General features: G+C 40.7%; 1 protein-coding gene across 1 annotated transcript in view; it reads right to left on the bottom strand.

Moving 5' to 3' along the window:
• tnfrsf21 (tumor necrosis factor receptor superfamily, member 21) overlaps positions 1 to 20,289 on the bottom strand; it is an 87,882-nt gene that overhangs the window by 38,563 nt on the left and 29,030 nt on the right. Inside the window, exon 4 of the mRNA XM_075458565.1 lies at positions 6,467 to 6,732. Within this exon, the coding sequence (XP_075314680.1) occupies positions 6,467 to 6,732 (266 nt within the window). The remainder of the gene's footprint in view (positions 1 to 6,466; positions 6,733 to 20,289) is intronic.

Here is a 20,289-nt window from a genome sequence, read left to right as displayed (position 1 = left end):
GCAGTTCCAGACCCAGCCGGACGGATGTTCGGCCAGGAGCAGACGACACCAGAGTATGGGAGATGGGATGGGACTGGAAGAGCTGCATTACGTTGCATTTTATTACTATTGTTGTGTGATAATCCATAATTTTATGTATTGTACTTGGTACAAAACTGTGATTAATTGATTTGATGGTGGTGTATTCATTCTATGTGTATTATCAATCAGAACTGATCACTGTTATGTCCATTGCCAGTTGTGTTAGTCAACTGTTCGGAGTGCGACCTTTGGTACAGTGGTCGGTCGCTAAGTGGGGTGGGGCCGTAGGTGAGTTTTCCCAAAATAAGAACATGAGTTACAAAAGTAGCAGCCGGTGGGTTTTTCGCTCCTATGCACTGCGAACAGTGGACAAGTGTGATGGCGATGTTAAAATTTGTGTTATTGTTGAATTCATTTAATCATTTAATGTGATTCGGGTACATATATATTCCTTTTCATTTATTCAAAATGTTCCCTTTGAGTGAGTTTGTAGAATTATTAGAGTAATTTAGTGTTGATTATGGTAATTAATTCTTAATTAACTATGTGGGATGATTTTCTTTCATTTTAGATTATTTCTTTATTAAATCACTGATAAGTGATTTCAGGGGGGACTATGTGGGAGAGGAATGTCATGACAGTCCTCATGACATGTCATAATTACATCGTGTGCCTTGTTGACGGGTTCATATGAATATTGTTGATAGTTAGAATGAGCTTCTTTATGATTACGGCGAAAGCTAGGCGCCTCCAGAAAGGGCCACGTACGCTTGTTATGATCCAAGGCAGTATAAAAGGGTGTCGCAAAATGAGTTCTTTGGACATTTGTGAACATTCCGTAAGCACGTTTGCTGTGACGACTGTTCCAATAAATTCCCCAATGGAAGGCTGACCGACGCGTATTCGACTCCTTTTCTCCACAACAACTTCAAACTTTACTGAGCCATATTCACAAAACCGCCATTACAATCTCTCGGTAGGAACGAGTACCCCCCCCCCCCCCCCCCCCCCCCCCCGGGCGCACATGCGCATTAACAGTTAACAGTTAGACCCCAGAGCAGAGGTGCAACTTCACATGTTGACAAACCTCACTTGCTTTGTCCCCTCATTACAGCATGAGGGACCACTCAGATGGAACTTTTGCAAATGCAAGTCCTTCAGAAAGCCCCTTGAAATAGATTGAGTTTTGTTTCCTAATGCCACCAGCCATGCAGAACTCACAGCAGAGCTGCAGAGGATAAAGCTGCAGTCACTGAGATTAACAGAATGACTGTTCCAGAAAACTCCCAGACCAATGTGTGTGTGAGGGAGAAAACGATCAGGCTGAGTTGCTGACTACTCCTGTCAGCACAACACAAGGGCCTGGTGGGGAGAGAAGTTTGATGCGCATACACACACCTGGCACAGAGCTCATTTATATGAGCACACACATAAAAACTGGGCCAGTGAGGCTCACTTTACAGAGCTGGCAGATTGCAGCAGGATGAAGGACGTCTGGGACAGACACACACACTGGGGATATTTCCATTAATTAGATCAAAAGTGTTACAGCAAAGAATCTTGCCCAACTGTAGATACTGCAAAAACAGATGAGCTGTCACAGCTGAGGACCCATGGTCACTGTGTGATGTCAGGTTCAGCCTTTAACACAAATATAATATCAACAGTATGACACCTTAATCAGATCTACAGTAAACAGGCCCTCTCCAGACTGCATAAAAACACACTTAATGCCATATATACTTGAAAACATTTCCTGATTATCTCCCTCAGTTGCATTTTAAAGAATCAGAGCAGTTTCTGGGAATTGTCTGTCCTTTTCTTCAGAAAGTAATGGATGTGGTTTCATTTTATTACCTTATGGGGCTTGTTATGGAAGGGACTGAAAGGCATCTAACAGGACTTTAGTCATAAACACTCAATTAGGTCAGAAATTGCATTTGATCGTGCCTCGTTGCTGCAGGAAAAGAAAAGACCACTGTAGAGTTATAGTTTTTTTTTCTTTAAAGAAACATCTTAGAGGATGGTATGAGACAAAGGAAAGTAAACAGGAGACTGACTCCTCAGTAAATTTTCCTCTAGGTAAATCAACTACATTCACTTTTGTGTTTTAGTTGTTAATAGAGTCAATAGGTTTCCTGGATGCTGACTGGCGCAGCTCAAAAATAAGAGGATATAGGACCCTGATTATTTATAATTTTTTTATATTTAGCTGCATATTAAACTAAAATTTTGATTTTTGGACAAGTTTAGCTAATGTTGTCCTTGCCCAGGAGAATACAATCATATACTACTGGACTTGTTATCCACTGTGATGTCTCCTCAGACCTAAAGTTGGTGGATATGACATGATTGATGCATGCTGCCGTGCGATAACTAGAGTAATGTTGTGTAATATTCCTGGTGAGAGGACTGAGCTTCTTCCGCACTTCCCTTCACAACACCAAACACACCCATAACTCCAGAGAAGTTCAAATTCTAATCAGCTGGCAACACATAGCCAAAACAGAATATTAGGTTTTTAGAGCCAGAGTTCTCAGCACTTGACCAAATAACTTTTGAGTATTCGTTGTGCTCAACAACCCCTTCAACAGAATATAGTAGTATATTTGGTTTTCTTTGTATTTTGTTTTAGCAGTATTAGGCCCTTTTTAAGTGGTCTTGGTTGATAAGGTAGTTCAAAGTTGTGCTCATAATAACACAGTAGTCTGAAAAATTCCTAAACTGTTAAAAAAGGTATTTCTTAAATCCTAATAAATCTCATCTTTCCTGTTTGCTGATTCCCTCAGTTTTAAAAGTCCTTCCTGTGGACAGCAGCTCAATTTGCTACAGTTTGATATGAGGCCTCCATTACCCAAACACAAGAGAAACAGTATGGCTTCTCTTTGATCAGTTTTTTTGTACATACTCATGCCAAGATCATAGAAGCAGGTAGGCACAACAATCTTTATTACTTTACCAAACTAATCCCATGAGTAAGGTTACTAATGATGGTAAGTAGGATCAATCGTCTTCCTGTTAATGATTCAGCACACAGTTTGTAGCACTTGAGTGGGAAAAGTTAAATATTTTTAGACTTGCTGCTGCATCAGTTAGTATCCTTATATCCACAAAACCTAATCGTGGTCATATTATTATTTTAAATGCATGACTTTCTCAAATTCTTTAGAAGATGCCTATAAGTTTACAGTGAGAAGAAACAGAAATGAAAGAGAAGGGGAAGTCACATTCAATTTCTGTATGGTTTCAGCTCTCACAAAGCAGCAGAGACAAAAATAGAAATATCCATCAGAGGCCTTAATGTTTCCAGTGGGAATATCACTGATATTGAGACAATGCAACAAGTAGTCTCGGATATCACTGTTATGTAACAGACGCATAGACACGCTTTCCATAAGGGAGTCATACTGACCTGCTGTGAAAATAGTAACAGTTCACTGACTTTTGTAAAAGCCCAAATACTAAACATGTTCTTATTTTTCTTGTCTTCTGAGAGAACCTTGAGGGTTATATAAGCAATGCAGGCCAGTGAGACTTCTTGAACTATACAGACTTCAGAAAACAAACCAAATCTTAAACAGCCTGTCTTTCGCTTGGATCCATGGGGTAATCGCTCTACAGAGCGTTCAGCTTGGCATCATTCCAGTGGCAGGGAGCAGAGCCATCAAGGATATAACTGAGGCCAAGGAAAAGATGGCTTTAACCCTTTGGGAGAGGAAAGGCATACCTAAGCACAAACTCCAGCCTTATCAAACACAGATCAGTCATCTAAATAAAGGTGACTGATGTTGAAAGATGTGAAACTCCCAGTGACCTCTGGGTAGTACTTAACTGTTGTGTTCATATATCTATATCTATATCTATCCTATATAAATAAATGAGATATCTATCTATCATTCGGGTAAAACCATTAATTAATGGACCTACCTTTGTGCTTGACATGAAAAACAGCCTAAGACAGAAAGAATAGAAAATGTCTAGGTTAATTCTAAGTTCTTTCCATTTGATAAATCAGCCATGCCTTCCTCATGAAACTATTTTGTATCTGCTATCTTATCAAGTATTGATCATTTGCTAGAGATGATCTGATGATAATTACTAAGTGATGAAAAAAACATTTAAAACTGACTGACATGTCTTTTTGAGAACAAGAATCTAAGTGTTGCAGTACTGACCTTGGACAGTGCGGTCAAGAGCACTAATTTGATACAAACTGGTGAAATGTAAGAGGAGAAGGAGGAAGTGGAGAAGCAAAGTAAATGTTGATGATGGATCCAGTGTGTCCCGTCTGTTCCTCTGTGATTAGAGTGTAAGGCTAATACCATGCTGCTCTCAAGGGACTGATAGTGAGGCTGGACATATGAGTTCTTTGCTGAAACCATTGAGCTATCGACTTGCCATCATCCTGCTTCATGCATGCAACAGGCTGCATCGTGTCAGTGTATATGTGGAGGTTTAACAGAATGTAGTGGAGACAGAGCGACAAGGTATCAGGTTTTTGTTTGTGAGACAGGACCATGGCATGAAAATAGCTTGGCCCCTATAGAAGTAATTTTTAGAAGAGAAGAAAACACGTGAGAGCAGAGGCAATATAACAGTTGCAGTGCACTTGCAATGCAGAACACAAGCCCTGTGGTTTGTTGATATCCACTATTACTGATAAACTAGGTCATCAACCATTTATCTGAGAGGGCCATTGTCACTTAATTCTGTGTTGTTGGTATACGTATGCCTACATAGCTAGTTTACCCAGTTGTACAATATTTTAATTCTTAAGATATTGTAAGGTGTGGAGAGATGGAAACAAAAAAGTTGGGAATGTAAATGTAAGACAATAAAGTCACATTTACTTTGATTTCTTGATATTGTTTTGTTTTGATCAAATCTTTATGTGAATAATAACATAAAATATATCCAGCACATCCCATAGTTTGGGAAAAATAAAAAATGATTTTCCATGCATTTTAGTCAGAAAGATGATTACACATTTCCAATTAGAACTGAATGTACTGCAATTATATGGAGCTCTCTTTGGTTTGTGTATGCTGTCATATCTGGATATAATGTCAATTACCTGAGAAAAGTAAGTACTGAATTGAATTTAAGGCAGAGAGAAAGCCCAGAGAGCAGAGAGAAGTGTTTATCTAATATAATTTGCATATATTCTATGACAATACTTGGGAAATACAAAGTCCATAGGGATTACTGATTGAAATAAGGCTGTTGATACATAGCAATATGCATGCGTTACGGTTGTTACAGTTTGTAGAAAAACCCAATCACAGTAAATTGTAATTTACTGTATTTTGTCACTGGGTGTCAATATTGGCAAATTCTGTGTCCATTTCCATGACTACAAAGTTTTTTTTTGCAATGAGACCGAACAGAAATAAAAACATATGTGCTACTCCTGGTTCTTGCCGCATCATCTCCTAGTTTCACATGTTCAAAGTCCTCCTCTTTTCTATTACCTGAAAGGTCCAAATCTGAATCTATCTCAACTACCTGCTTTTTCCTTCAGTTCGATCTCTTACAATGATTTGGAGCCATTAAGCTCATTCATCAAAACATTACTGTATTAATGTCCACTACAGTTGACATTCATAAAAAACAGTTGTTTAACAAATAATTCTGCAAAAAAAAATGTCACAATATTTGACTTTGATGTCTTCTCAATAAAATGTGCTTGCTTCAATGCTAACCATTTTGGAAAAAAAAGAAAAGGGAGTTGTCATCTGGCATTTTAACCAATCACATGAGATATGACCAGACAGCCCAAGATAAACATCATTATTATCATTATTTTCATCCTTTGGATCGAAGTATTGTCATCCTGGAATAGATTAGTTCCATCAAGATAAATATGTTTCATCATAGGATAAAGGTGATCATTCAGAACAACTTTGTATTGATTTGCTGTGATCATTCCCTCCTAATAGACCCAAACCACCTGAGCAAGATGATCTTTCAGCATAATAGAACTTTGGAAGGTTTTTTCTAAGCCTCCACAGTCATTCTGGCCTCATACAGAGAGAAATGTGATCTAAAGTTACGCCACTTCCTTACTAACCCACTTACCCCAACAAGCAATTTTCCAAACTTTGCAGAATGCAGGGACCAGCTGCAACACAGACTGCAATTTGTGCTGAAACATGAAATCATCCTCTCAAAGTAAACTGTTACTTTAATGTGAGGAATGCAGCTAAACCTCTGGGAGACAAACCAGAAAGCTTTCCTTCCTGATTAGATGTTAACGGAGGAGACATACAGGGAACAGTGTCTACTATAGTACATCTTACGGATGTTGACAGATCTACTGATGGAGAAGATATGGAGATTGAAAAAGTCACAAACATTTCCCTGCTTTACTCCTGAATAAATTAACTCATTCAGAGCAGGGCACAATGGTAACAGAAAGTCTTGTCCACACTTCCATCCAACCTACCTGTGGGTTGTCCTCCATGACACAGCGGATTTTCTCAACCACATCGATGCGACGCTGCCGGTGCAGAGCGTTGATCAGCTTGGCCAGGTTGGCATCGCTGTCCCGGATGGTCCAGTGCTGCAGAGCGGCATATGCTCGCTCATGATCAGATGAGTAGCTGTTGGAGAAAGCGGCTACCTCACGCTCCGTTGCATTGGCCAACGACTGATATATGTCGATCCACTGGGTGCCCACTTGGGCTGCTACCAGCTTCAGGATATCCACCCCTGAGCGTATAAACAGATAGAGACAAAGAAAAGTTAGAAAATCCATACTGAAACTTTTTAACCCATGAGCAGTTAAATAAATCAAACTACAAGAAATGTCATTCAGAGTTGGTATAAAGAACATTAAAAGTTCCATACCTTCATATATCTGATCAAAACTCTATGACACATAAAAAAAACAAGCTTTTCTTAGTTTTACTATTTCTTATTTATCTTTAATGAATCTTTTATTTGACATATCTAACACATACAATTATATGCTTCTAAAATCAAACAAAATATTTGAAAAAATGATAGTGTTGTCGTCGTAGACTCTTGACAAAATGTGAATGTTCAAACCAATATGTAAACCATTTTATATGGTGGCTTTGAATGGATATTCCACCATTTAGAAATGCACTCAGCTGGTCAAGAATTGTGTCATGACTTCTGTGGATCTGAGGGAGCTTTGTCAAGCCCAGGAAACCCAGTCAAGTGACATCATCTGATCACAGCTTGGGTTTGGAAACAACAAAGGAGTTTAGACATGGGCACTAAGCAGCCATGTCAAACTCAGTTACATTGTGTAAACAGTTGAACTAAAAGTCGAGTCAACTCAGCCTCAATTCCATCAGCTTTGACTGATTTAGGAAAAAAATTAGTCTGACAACCAGTCACACTTATTGGATGGTTGTCTCAACAACCGTTAGAAGGATCTAATCTCAACTTTTATTCAACTTTGTGGATTCCTTCACTTTTTCATTTGCATTTTAGGTTGACCAATGACTGCAGTGGACACTAACAATTGCCAAGAGATCATTTCCAGCACACAGAGATGACTGAAAAACAAAACAAAAGCGAATTTGGCATGGGTTGATGAAACAGTCAAAATTTACAATAAAAATGTATAACACAGAAACCTTTGAAAATAAATGTCCAGTTAGAGCAATGCAAAACTATCCCCTCAACACACTAGCAGAGCTAGTCCATGGCCAGATGTTGACAACTACTTTGTGTCTATGTTTAAGGGGTTGTATTTACAGTCCATCTTGAATAAAAAAAAAAAAAAGCTTCAGGATCAAAAGACTTAGAAAAAGGGACATGGTGGGGCACAGGAAAAGAACAGCGTCTGTGCTAAAATAACTTTAGGCGGCTCCATTAAAGACATGGTTGGTAATCCTGTTCAGAAACACATTTTGTAATACTGGGTGAAATGGTCCGTCTATCCTGAGAGAAATCTATACAAGATGTATTTAGAAAAAGGGACGAAAATAATCAGACCTCTGTGGCAGCTGCAGGACTGAGAAAAAGCTGACCAATCCGAGATCAGCCTACAAAAAACCAATCAGATGCCTCTGCTTTCTGCCTACGCCCCCCTCTATCGGCTCTCTGCTCCGTGTGCGCACGCGGTTCTACCGGCTTTGGATGAAGCACTGACGGAATGGGGAGGGAGCTTAGAGGAGGGGACACTTTCGAATCTTGCTAGCTCTCTTGCTAGCTCTCTAGGATTACTTACCATAGCTTTAATGAAAATATATTTTATTTGTGGCTTTTGAGTTGAATTGCACTTAACCACGGACCTTAGGTGAAACATCTGACTCTTCTACTTGTTTTCCAACTACTGGCACTTTTATGACAGGACTGAAGTTGGCCTTTAAGGAAAGCTGTCCTTCTTCAGCTGCAAACAGGTGTTGTTTGTAGACATGTACAGATTAACTGGATGGGTTTCATTTGGTCAACTAATCAAACAACTGTCAAAGCTGTGCAGACAGCTGTCAGACTTGTAAATTGTGCTGGAGGAAGTTGCCTTCGGACTACAGCACATTTTGACTGTGCCGCTTTAAATCGGGATCCAGTCATTTCTTTAACTGCTTCACATTGTATATCACAGCCTCTCTCATGAGGAACACTCACTTGGCATCTCTCCTGCCATGACTACTGATTTTTCATTAATGCCACTCCAAACATCCTGTTCATACCCTCTCTGCGCCACTTCCTTTCCAACTGTTATATGACATGACAAAGATTCGGCTGGAAACATGAACGCTGACTCATCCGAGGGGGGGGAAATACAGTAGCTCCCTTGTTTTGTTTGACACAGAAAAGGCAGCGCAAATGTGAGTGTGTGTGTGTGTGTGTGTGTGTAGAGACAGGTTTTAGGTTTTTTTTTTTTTTTCACACCATCTTGTGAGCTATACATGAAACAAAACTGACAAATGAAAAATTAGGTCAGGAAATCTGTCTTAACCTAATTACAGAATGAGTTATTGTGCTTCTTTGAGGTGCTTCATGTTGAAGCTGACCTTATTTTTATCCCCTGAGTGGTTTATCTAAAGTATATGGACTATAGTGTTTCTATAAAGAACTGTTATGCTGCTTCATATTATCTGCTGTACATGATTCATAATACAAAGCACAGTAAATTGCTTTTGACTATATAAGTAAGGCTTTTATTCACACAAACATCATCTGCTTAAGGATGGGAATGTTTTTTACATCAATGTTTCATGCTGAGTTCAGCTTTGGGTAATTTCATTGTATAAATTTGGACTACTTACTGATGGTAAACCTTAAGCCTAATATTCAACCATTAGAAAGTTTATAATCTCAGAAGACTTGAGTTGTCCTCTGTAATAACTCTTAATGATGAAATAATGTGCACTGGTTGTGACTGGTGTTCTACCAGCTGGTGAGTTAATATGTGCTGAAACTGCAAATAAAAAAGCCCATCAAAATTAATTATGAATTATGACTGGACATGTACAAAGGCAAAGATGTAGATGACATTAGTGCATCCTGGGTGACTCAATACCAAGTAGACATATGCGACAGTTTAAGTATGGCATGAAAAAGTTCACTTCTCTGTGCTATATGCAAATAAGCATATACTCAACAGTACATCAGTCCAACTTTGCAAACTGACGTCCACCTACATCAACATAGCCTAGTACTGAAACCTGCCTGCCAAAATAATTTAATGTATGTAAGAAAAGAATGGCCAGTATTAGCCACAGATGAGTAACCAAGTGCAGAACGGTTCAGTCTGACCAAGATGCATTCACATACACACTGCTAAAAGAATTAATCTATTAGCAGCCAAGACAAACTGTCTTGTAGTTATTACAAGATATAATGACAGAATTAATTACATCATGGTTTTATATAGGACAGGATTATAACATTAAATAATATTGATAAAACCTATGCAAGTCATCCAAGTTATTTAACTTTCCATCTAAAAACTATTAGACTGGATAGCATGCTATTTCATTGCAATGAACATGACCCTTCTTTTAACAGAACGCCTTAATAAATGGATAATGATGGAAGACTGCTTATTATGCTGATTTAGCTAAATATCAATTTTATCCATCCATCCATCCATCCATCCATCATCTTCCGCTGGTCCGGGGATCGGGTCGCGGGGGCAGCAGCTTGAGCAAAGAGACCCAGACGTCCCTGTCCCTGGCCACTTCCTCCAGCTCTTCTGGGGGGACCCCGAGGCGTTCCCAGGCCAGCCGAGAGACATAGTCTCTCCAACGTGTCCTGGGTCTTCCCCGGGGCCTCCTCCCAGTGGGACGGGCCCGGAACACCTCACCGGGGAGGCGTCCAGGAGGCATTCTCACTAGATGCCCGAGCCACCTCATCTGACTCCTCTCGATGCGGAGGAGCAGCGGTTCTACTCCGAGCCCCTCCCGGATGACCGAGCTTCTCACCCTATCTCTAAGGGAGAGCCCAGACACCCTGCGGAGGAAACTCATTTCGGCCGCTTGTATTCGCGATCTCGTTCTTTCGGTCACTACCCACAGCTCGTGACCATAGGTGAGGATAGGAACATAGATTGACCGGTAAATCGAGAGCTTCGCCTTCTGGCTCAGCTCCTTCTTCACCACGACGGGCCGGTGCAGAGCCCGCATCACTGCAGACGCCGCACCGATCCGTCTGTCAATCTCCTGCTCCATTCGTCCCTCACTCGTGAACAAGACCCCGAGATACTTGAACTCCTCCACTTGGGGAAGGATCTCATTCCCGACCCGGAGAGAGCATTCCACCCTTTTCCGGCCGAAGACCATGGTCTCGGATTTGGAGGTGCTGATTCTCATCCCAGCCGCTTCACACTCGGCTGCAAACCGCTCCAGTGAGAGCTGAAGGTCACGGCCCGACGACGCCAACAGAACCACATCGTCCGCAAAAAGCAGAGACCCGATTCTGAGGTCGCCAAAACGGACCCCCTCAACGCCCTGGCTGCGCCTAGAAATTCTGTCCATAAAAATTATGAACAGAATCGGTGACAAAGGGCAGCCCTGATGGAGTCCAACCCTCACAAGAAACATGTCCGACTTACTGCCGGCAATGCAGACCAAACTCTGACACCGGTCATACAGAGACCGAACAGCCCATATCAAGGAGTCCGGCACTCCATACTCCCGGAGCACCCCCCACAATAGTCCCCGAGGGACACGGTCGAACGCCTTCTCCAAGTCCACAAAACACATGTAGACCGGTTGGGCGACCTCCCATGCTCCCTCCAGGATCCTGCGGAGGGTATAGAGCTGGTCCACTGTTCCACGGCCAGGATGAAAACCACACTGCACCTCCTGAATCCGAGATTCGACTATCCGTCGGATCCTCCTCTCCAGTACCCCCGAAAAGACCTTACCAGGGAGGCTGAGGAGTGTGATCCCCCTATAGTTGGAACACACCCTCCGGTCCCCCTTTTTAAAGAGGGGGACCACCACCCCGATCTGCCAGTCCAGAGGCACTGCCCCCGATGTCCACGCGATGCTGCAGAGGCGTGTCAACCAAGACAGCCCCACAACATCCAGAGCCTTGAGGAACTCAGGACGGACCTCATCCACCCCCGGGGCCTTGCCACCGAGGAGTTTTTTGACCACCTCGGCGACCTCAGCCCCAGAGATGGGAGGTCCCACGTCCGAGCTCCCCAACTCTGCTTCCTCATCGGAAGGCGTGTCGGTAGGATTGAGGAGGCCCTCGAAGTATTCCCCCCACCGACTCACGACGTCCCTAGTAGAAGTCAGCAGAGCCCCGCCCTCACCATACACGGTGTTGACGGTGCACCACTTTCCCCCCCTGAGTCGCCGGATGGTGGACCAGAATCTCCTCGAGGCCGTCCGGAAGTCGTTCTCCATGGCCTCCCCGAACTCCTCCCAAGCCCGAGTTTTTGCCTCAGCAACCGCCGAGGCCGCGTTCCGCTTGGCCTGTCGGTACCCATCAGCTGCTTCCAGAGTCCCACTGGCCAAAAAGGCCCGATAGGATTCCTTCTTCAGCTTGACGGTGTCCACCAGCGGGTTCGGGGATTGCCACCACGACAGGCACCGACCACCTTACGGCCACAGCTCCGGTCGGCCGCCTCAACAATGGAGGCATGGAACATGGCCCATTCGGGCTCAATGTCCCCCACCTCCCCCGGGACATGGTTGAAGCTCTGCCGGAGGTGGGAGTTGAAACTCCTCCTTACAGTATCAATTTTATATATACATATATATAATATTTTGATAATACCCAAAAGGAAATTATACTGTTGCAGTATAAAATTGTTGTTATGATAGAAAATAAATACAATTTGTTACAATTTTTTTGAAAAGTTGAAGTTTAGCAAAGAGAGGTTTTATTAAGGATTTTTATAAAAATGAATGAATTGAGGTGTTGTTTTTGTAGCGTCAGAAAATTACTCAGGTGAGCTCTCTCAGTAGTCAACATGAACAGAATCTTATAGCGAACATCTAGGCTGCAGAGACACTTCATCTCAGTAATGTGTCCAGGATTACACTATCAGTTGTTAACAAGCACTGCAATCCCTCCTCCTTCACTGTCTGCAGTATTTGTACACCCATACAGTTTGAATGTCAGATAGAGGTGTTAAGTCATTCCTTAGGCCATGTATCTGTGAGACAAACAAATAATGTTGCCTTCCCCATATTCCTGTTGCATTCTCATAAAAGCTCAAAGTTTGTCCTCTTTACCTGCCAGTGATCTCACATTAACCATGAGAATCAAGGGACAATCCGTTGATCATCTAATCCTGCCAACCATATCACCAATCCAATTCCGATGTGTTATGATGTAGAGCTGTATTTAGCTCTATTTGTATCGGGTTTTTTTTTTTTTTTTTTTTTTTTTAACTGATATCCTCAGACAACCACAACAAATTATCAGTCACTATTTAAAAGGCAAGAATGAAAGTCACATGATTTTTTTCTAATTCAGTCTCAACACATTTAGCTTAGTGAACCGCTTTGGCCATGACTCTGTGTAGAACCCTCACAGAAATAAATCTACTGCTTTTGATAAGCATCAGGTTGATCCCTGATTACTGTATGTAGCAGCAAATATGGTAAGTGCACAAATCTCTGAGGAGTCAGTCGGGCAAGAGCAGAGAGATTAAATGGACGTAAGCCAGTAGTATGGCTTGACACAGACATGCAAGCACTCACGTGTACAGAACTGTAAATACACAGAAATGAAAGCATGCACAAGTCAAGAGGCATGTCTACACTGACATGTGAAGTCTGTACACATGCTTACAAAGACACTCTGACATGTCTCACATGCCAAATTATTCTTCACTTGGAATCCAAAACAGTAGTCTTAGTTGAACCATGAACCCAATTCCTAAACCTAAGCTAACCTTAAGAAGAGCCCCTTACACTATAACTAAATCTCACCCAAAACCAGAAACCTCTTCAATTGGATTATTTTGAAAATAATTATGATTACAATTAATTGAATTCCAATTGGCTTGAATTGGACTATACTATTTAAGTGCCTTGAGATGATATTTGTTGTAATTTGGTGCTATATAAATAAAACTGAATTGAATTTGACCTAATTTTGCAGTGACTCCTCTAAAACAGCTTTCAAATGGAAACAAGTAAAAGGGAAACACACATGTCCCCTTCTTCTGCTCAAAACTCGCATGATCCTACAGAGAGCCAGAGGAGCTCGCATGCTGACCTTCTGGGCTGAGAGCCTGTCAAGCCTCATCCACTTTGACACTTTTTTGACACAAAGTGACAGAAGAGAAATCCCCCTGCGTTGTATGCCTCACTGCCACAGCTAAGTGGATACACTTAAATTACCTACATAGTTTTGTGATGATTCAGTATATCAATATGCTGACATGTTTAAGTTTTTGCCTTGGGAAGAACTATGATCAAGTGAGTTTATTGTTATAAGTTTCACATGCTACTGCCTCTTTCTTTCTCTTTGGAAGTATAAATATGAGGGGGTTCAATGTGCTGTGTCCCAAATCCCAAAAATCTATTATCCACGTGACTTTGGGGGCAAGGCAACCCCAGTGCCAGAAATAGTTCAACCTCAATGTATTCTGAGTCTACATGTTCTTCATTTGATGTACCAAGAATAGCTTTAAGATATGCATCAAGGAGGATCAATGTAGGAGATGGTTTGTTAAGCAGGACCCTCTGGGAAGTTGTCATTGGAAAGCATTGAAGCGGGCAGTTAGAAAACAAAAGTGAATTGACTGGTCAATTGAGGAACCATTCAGGTATTACTATCCATTGTGGGTGAACAAGGCTGTTTTTCAATTGAGGAAGCTTTGTCTTGCTTTTATCAGAGTGTAACAATGATCAAATAAAGCGCATGTTTTTGTCATAATCTGATTTTGAGTATCGTGATGGTTTGTCATAGATAATATTCTGGTACTTCTTTGCATTGCTCCATTGCTCATGGTGTTCTGAAAATCATAGGATGATAGTTTAGAGGTCATGAAAAAAAGGAGAAATGAACAATAACTAGTTTAAATTTTTTTTTTTTTTCCTAATTGAGAATTTTGGATGGTGACCTATGAACGTGGGCTGCATAGTGGTGTGGTGGTTAGCACCTTTACCTCAAAGTAAGAGGGTTCCTGGTTCAAATCTTGGCTGGGACCTTTCTGTGTGGACTTTGCATGTGCCCCTCATGTAGGTTCTCTCTGGGTACTCCGACTTCGTCCCCCCATCCAAAAACATGTGTTAGGTTAATAGGTTATTCTAAAATTGACCCTAGGATTGAGTGTGAGCATCCACAGCTATGGGAATATCACATAATTGTCTCTTCACTGTCTGATTTGAATTTTTAAAAAACATTTAAATTAGATGTAAATAACAACTAGTTCAAATGCTTTTTTTGTGATTACTCATCATTTCCTTCCCACTCTATTTCTCCCTCACATCACACAGGCTGCACCTCTCCCTGCTGCTTTCAGTAACTGCCATTACCAAAATATAAAATGACCTACTTAGAACACCTCAGTTATTATAGCCACAAATAATTTCTGCAAGCATAGAATGAACTGGTCCCACAACCTGCACATCCCATGGTGTTACGGGGACATTTTGTGCATACATTTGAGTAGTCTTGCCAACAGTAGACAGCAATCAGAGCGCTCTAATGGACTAGCTAAGCAAACATCTTCCCAAAACTGTAATGTTGCAGGCTGGAATCTGCTCATCTTCTGGTCTGCTCCTTGCTCTGCCACTAATTGTTCTCATGATGTTCACCTGTCCCTGATTAATGATTGCTGTCTCTCACTCTGGTCTCTGCCTATATTAGCTCCTTCCAGCCAGAGTTCCCTGCCAGATTATCTCAAGCCTCACAGCCAGCAGATATCTAGCTTCACCTCGCTGCCTTGCCTTTTTTGATCTACTGTCCATGACCATTGCCTGCCGCCTTACCTTGAGTTTGTTTTGTGGATTAGAACCTCTGCCTCTGGAAGAGCTACTTGGTAGTGATGGCAAAATGAGGCTTTTTGAAGCATTGAATCATTTTGAACCATTGTGTCATAAAGTGGTGGACTACCCGAAGCTTCATTCAATTTGGTTATGATAACCAATTTGGTTGGGTGACATATACCGGCAGTAGCGATTGTTGCACCAAATGAAGCCCTGCGAATGTGATGCATCTCTTGTGTGTATAATAACACTATAATGTCATATATATATTATCTGTGTTGTATATATGTGTTTTTAGTACCTCATTAAAGATGTACCCATGAAACAATAATAATTTAAAAACAATGTGAACATTTTTGGATTGTCATTCATGTTTTCTTTGGGGGTGTGCTTGGTGTAACTACCGTCGAGTTTGAAGCGTGCTTCGAAGCTTCAGTGTTGGAGGTAACATCACTACTTCTTGGATCCTCAGGAAAATTCCTGTTTTTAGATTACCCCTGACTGACTTGTCTAGCCCTGTTCTCTGCATCCAGGAGCAGAATCTGACCTTTTGCGGATCAACATCTTTATTGGAGAAGTATACTGACTCCTGCATTATTCAGCTTCTGTCCAGCACCTTTGGTCTAATAAATCTTTCTCACTAAGCTTGTGTCTGGTTGAATTATCAGGTTTTCTGATCTGGTCATTACAAAAAAATTGACAGAGAAGAATGAATTTCACCTTATTATTCACCGAGTCTGGTCCATTTTTTTTTTCCTTTAGCACAAGTTTTTTGTGTTTACCTTGAATCCAAAAGCCAATTCAACCTCTTTTAGACTTATAGCATGCCAAGTTGGCTGGTTCTTAAAATTGAGAGTGCTTAACAGCTGTTTACTGTGGGTAAGATGCCAACATTTTACACAACCCCAATTCAAAAGAAAAAAAGAATCCCTTAACATGGTGTGAAACTGAGACAGGAAATGTTTAATGTAAACTTGTCTTTCAAATTTATGTTTGTAATAAACCAAGTAATACAACCTTCTATGAAAAATGTGCTGAAATAGACTGGTTACTTTAGCAGACTTGAAAGATGTGTGCTAATTTGATTTTGAGGGAAAATGTGAATCCTCAGATAGAAAAAAAATTGTTCTTAAAATTTAACTTAAATTTTTTAGGAGCCTCAGTAAAAAAAAAAAAAAAAAAAAAAAAGACTGATTACTGTAGACGACTATGCGAATATTGTTCCAGGGAATTGTCCAGGACAAAGGATTGACCACTTTACACTCAAATGAGAGTAATTCAAATAAAAAATAAAAAAACAAATAGAACCCTGTGAGTTGTCTAACCTCTATACCCTGTAATATTGTGCATCATGAACTAAAGAAGGGGTGTTGTGTGTGTCAGCATCTCTACAAATACCATTCTCTTGAATTAATCACATGACACAGTCCTCTCATGTTCATTGCAATTTAGGAACACAGTAAATTAAATTGATGAAATGTGTGTGCAGATGTGTGGGAGCGCAGCAGGCGCTGTGTACCTCCAACCAAGCAACAACCTCCTCAAATTCTACTCTTCACAATCAGTCCCAGGCTGAAGTGAGAGCAGGCTACCCCGCCCACCCTGATACTGCAAAGAGCTGTATATTCTGGCACATGGCTCCCCGCTGGGCTTGGATGTGGAACTTGGCATTATTAAAAGTGTGGATGTTTAACAAGGAAGGATGGTGGGTAGGTACAATGTTGTTTTCCTTCATGTTTTCCTCAACAATCTGCATCTTACTTTGGATATATATGTTGTAAATAATATGGCTGCCGACCACACCCAGCACAGACTACTTTTACTTGTTGCTCTTAAACTTTTATAGTGATGTTTTTCATTTGTTATGATTAAACTCAACATTGGTGCTGATTTATACAATATGGTTTTGAACTGATCTGCACCTTGAAGTGTGTCAGTGGTTATTAATCATTTCACCAAGGTGTGAAAACAAATTTATTTGGTCTTTGTTAGCCTTTGTTGGTTATTGATAGACGTGTGTGTGAGTGTGTAAAAAGTGATTTTGTGTAAAGGAGCAGCACAGTCATCATTTGACCCATCTTATTAGACATCAGAGACAGTCACAACATCAGAAAATATACGCGATGAAGGATTAAACTGGTGTAGCTTGAATATAGGAATCTTTAAAGATGAATGTGATCCATTCACGAAAGCAGGTTTCGATGCTGGAAAGTCTGACGGTGGCACATCATGATGGAACTAGGATAGCTGAGAAAGTGTGAAAGTGTTTTGCCTACTTTATACACCACTATTGGTTGACCTGTATATGGCATTTTAATGACAAAAAAAACCTAGAAGGAGTAATTATTCTAAAACAAGAGATTATCAAATTCACATTATAATAATATTTTTTAAAGTTTCCTCTCAAATTTAAATTACTGAACAGCTTGTAATTTCCAAAAAGCTGTCACCAATAAAATGCTAATTGTGATTGACTTCAGTCAAGCAAGTGATGCCTGGAAGAGCATAAATTACTCTAGTGCAGTCCAGAGCTTAGGTTACCAACTTTGGGTTCAAACCCCTCGAAGTGGGGGAATCAAACATGAAGCAGTGTGAAGATGCTCTAAATGTAAAACGGGGAAATGTAAAATGGGTATATGAGCATGATTTGGGTGGTAATTATTTCCCGTTTTGTTTGCACATTTACATTTCCATCCTTGAGGACATAGAATATCTCAGCTATGAAAATTAGCCCGCTCACCCTCAGTCTGATTTAGTGTAAAGGAAATATTAAAAGGAGAATGTATACGAAAAGCTTAAGATTATCAAGGACATGAAGGTACCCACAGACTGTCAAAACATGCAAGTTCAAAGGCTATTCTCCCATTTAGCACTATATTCCTGTCAGTGACTTTAGTAATAAAAACAAAGGTGTGTTACAGGTTGTCACAAATATCACTGCTGACATCTAATTCTTGAAGAAAGATATACAATTATTAGCCATTACTGTTCTATGAAAGAAAAAGTGTCACCAATTGTTCTGGATTGGGGTGTAAATAAATATTTGCCGTGTGTCTGCGTGTATGTGTGAGCGTGGGTGCATTCGCAGCATATTTCTCTTAAAGGGACACTATGTAATAAATTAAGTCATTTATTAGCTCAAATCAACATATTCATTCATAAATTAGTCCTCATTGGTGTAAAATTATCTCTGTCAAAAATCTCACCTCCTGAGTGAAGAATAACTTGTCTGTATCTACATAGAATGGACAAGCTCTATGGAGGCTGCCATGTCCTTCCGGTCTATGAAAAACGACGAAGTGCCCAGAGGGACAAAAAGCACTTCGAATCGCGTTTTCCCCAACGCCAGGCCTTTTTTTTTTTTTTTAGTGCACCGTTCCTGGAGATACTGCAATACCAGGTCAATGCGTGGAGTGGACGGAGTAAGCCCCCTGTTCCAAAAATCAATTTGGATCATATGGTCCCCGGGTAGGGTACGTATCCCCAACGCCAGGCCTGGAAGCGGAAATTATGTCATTTTGACGTCACGTCCGCTACCGGCGCTAATGGTAAATAGATTTTATCTCGTAAATTATCCCACTAATAATGCATTGATTGTTACCAAACTTCTGTCGTAGTACACATAGGCTCTTAACTCACAAAACGAGGCATTAGAAAGTTTGTAAGTTTACTGGGAGTTTATTTAAAAGAACATCCAGATAGCAACTACACACTGCTGCTAACGCTACCGCTGCGTCAACGTCACTTCCGGTAACTCCCGGAATATGATTTGTACACCAAAGGCTATGTCAACTTATGTTATCTGACATGTTATCTGTCATCTGTATTTATAGTGTTGTTGTATGTGTGTTATGTAATCCTTTGTACTGTGTGTCTTGATGTCTTTTTGTTTGTATGGACCTTGAGTCTGAAGCTATAGCTTCTTGAATCTTGACACATACCGCCTGCCGTAGTTCAAGAAGTTGCAACGCACATTTGAAAACGCAAGGCGCTAGAGAGCAAATTCATTCGACTTTGCAAAATAAAATTGCACCACTAGATGGGGGAAGAAATTACATAATGTCCCTTTAACTGATACCATGTGGCCAGTAAATTTTATTCTGGTAATAAGTTTAGGTAATAGATGGGAAAATCAGCAGACAGTTAATTCTCTCAAGGTAACATTTCTAAAACATTTCTGTGATTCCTTTAATCTGACAGCTACACCTTCATTTGAGATAAGCACATAACTTTTTTCAGCTCCTATGCAATAGAAAAACCTGGCCTGTGGCCCCGGAAAGCCCCATTCAGCCCTGCTGTGGAGGAGTAGCAGTCTTCACTTTATCCTGACCAGCTCTAAGCAAATGCTAAGCACTGTATGTGTGTGATCTGTGCTTTGACGTTTCCCCTTTTCTCCTTTATTGCCCAAGTGCTTTAACAGCTCTAGTAAAGGGGTATTACAACCTTCAAGCGGAGCCAGCCACACACCTTGGAAGGATTAAGAAACAGTTTTGTTTTATGTTCCAGAGAGTAAATAGCAGTGTAAACTGGCTGTTTGAGTTGCATGTGCATACATACATCTTCACATAAATGCATACACATGGGCTCGGGATTACACATCTAATCAGGGGGACACGAATGTTTACATGAACGTAAAAAACACACGTACGCACTTTAAAAAGGTTAATTTGAAAACCAGCCTGTATTATGTTACATTTTCAAAAGCCTCAGAGGTGATTGTCAAACGCAACTGCGTTTCATCTGGTCATATTTCCCAAATTATTCGCCCTTGGTGGAAGCCTGAAGGATAAATACATCAATTGAATTCCAATTGGCTTGAATTGGACTTACTATCTAAGTGCCTTGAGATGACATTTGTTGTATTTGGCGCTATATAAATAAAAAT

The sequence above is a fragment of the Odontesthes bonariensis genome, chromosome 24, assembly GCF_027942865.1.
Source record: "Odontesthes bonariensis isolate fOdoBon6 chromosome 24, fOdoBon6.hap1, whole genome shotgun sequence".
NCBI classification, from domain to species: Eukaryota; Metazoa; Chordata; class Actinopteri; order Atheriniformes; family Atherinopsidae; genus Odontesthes; species Odontesthes bonariensis.
The sequence above is the reverse complement of the archived record's forward strand: the minus strand, read 5'-3'. Positions and strand labels throughout refer to the sequence as shown.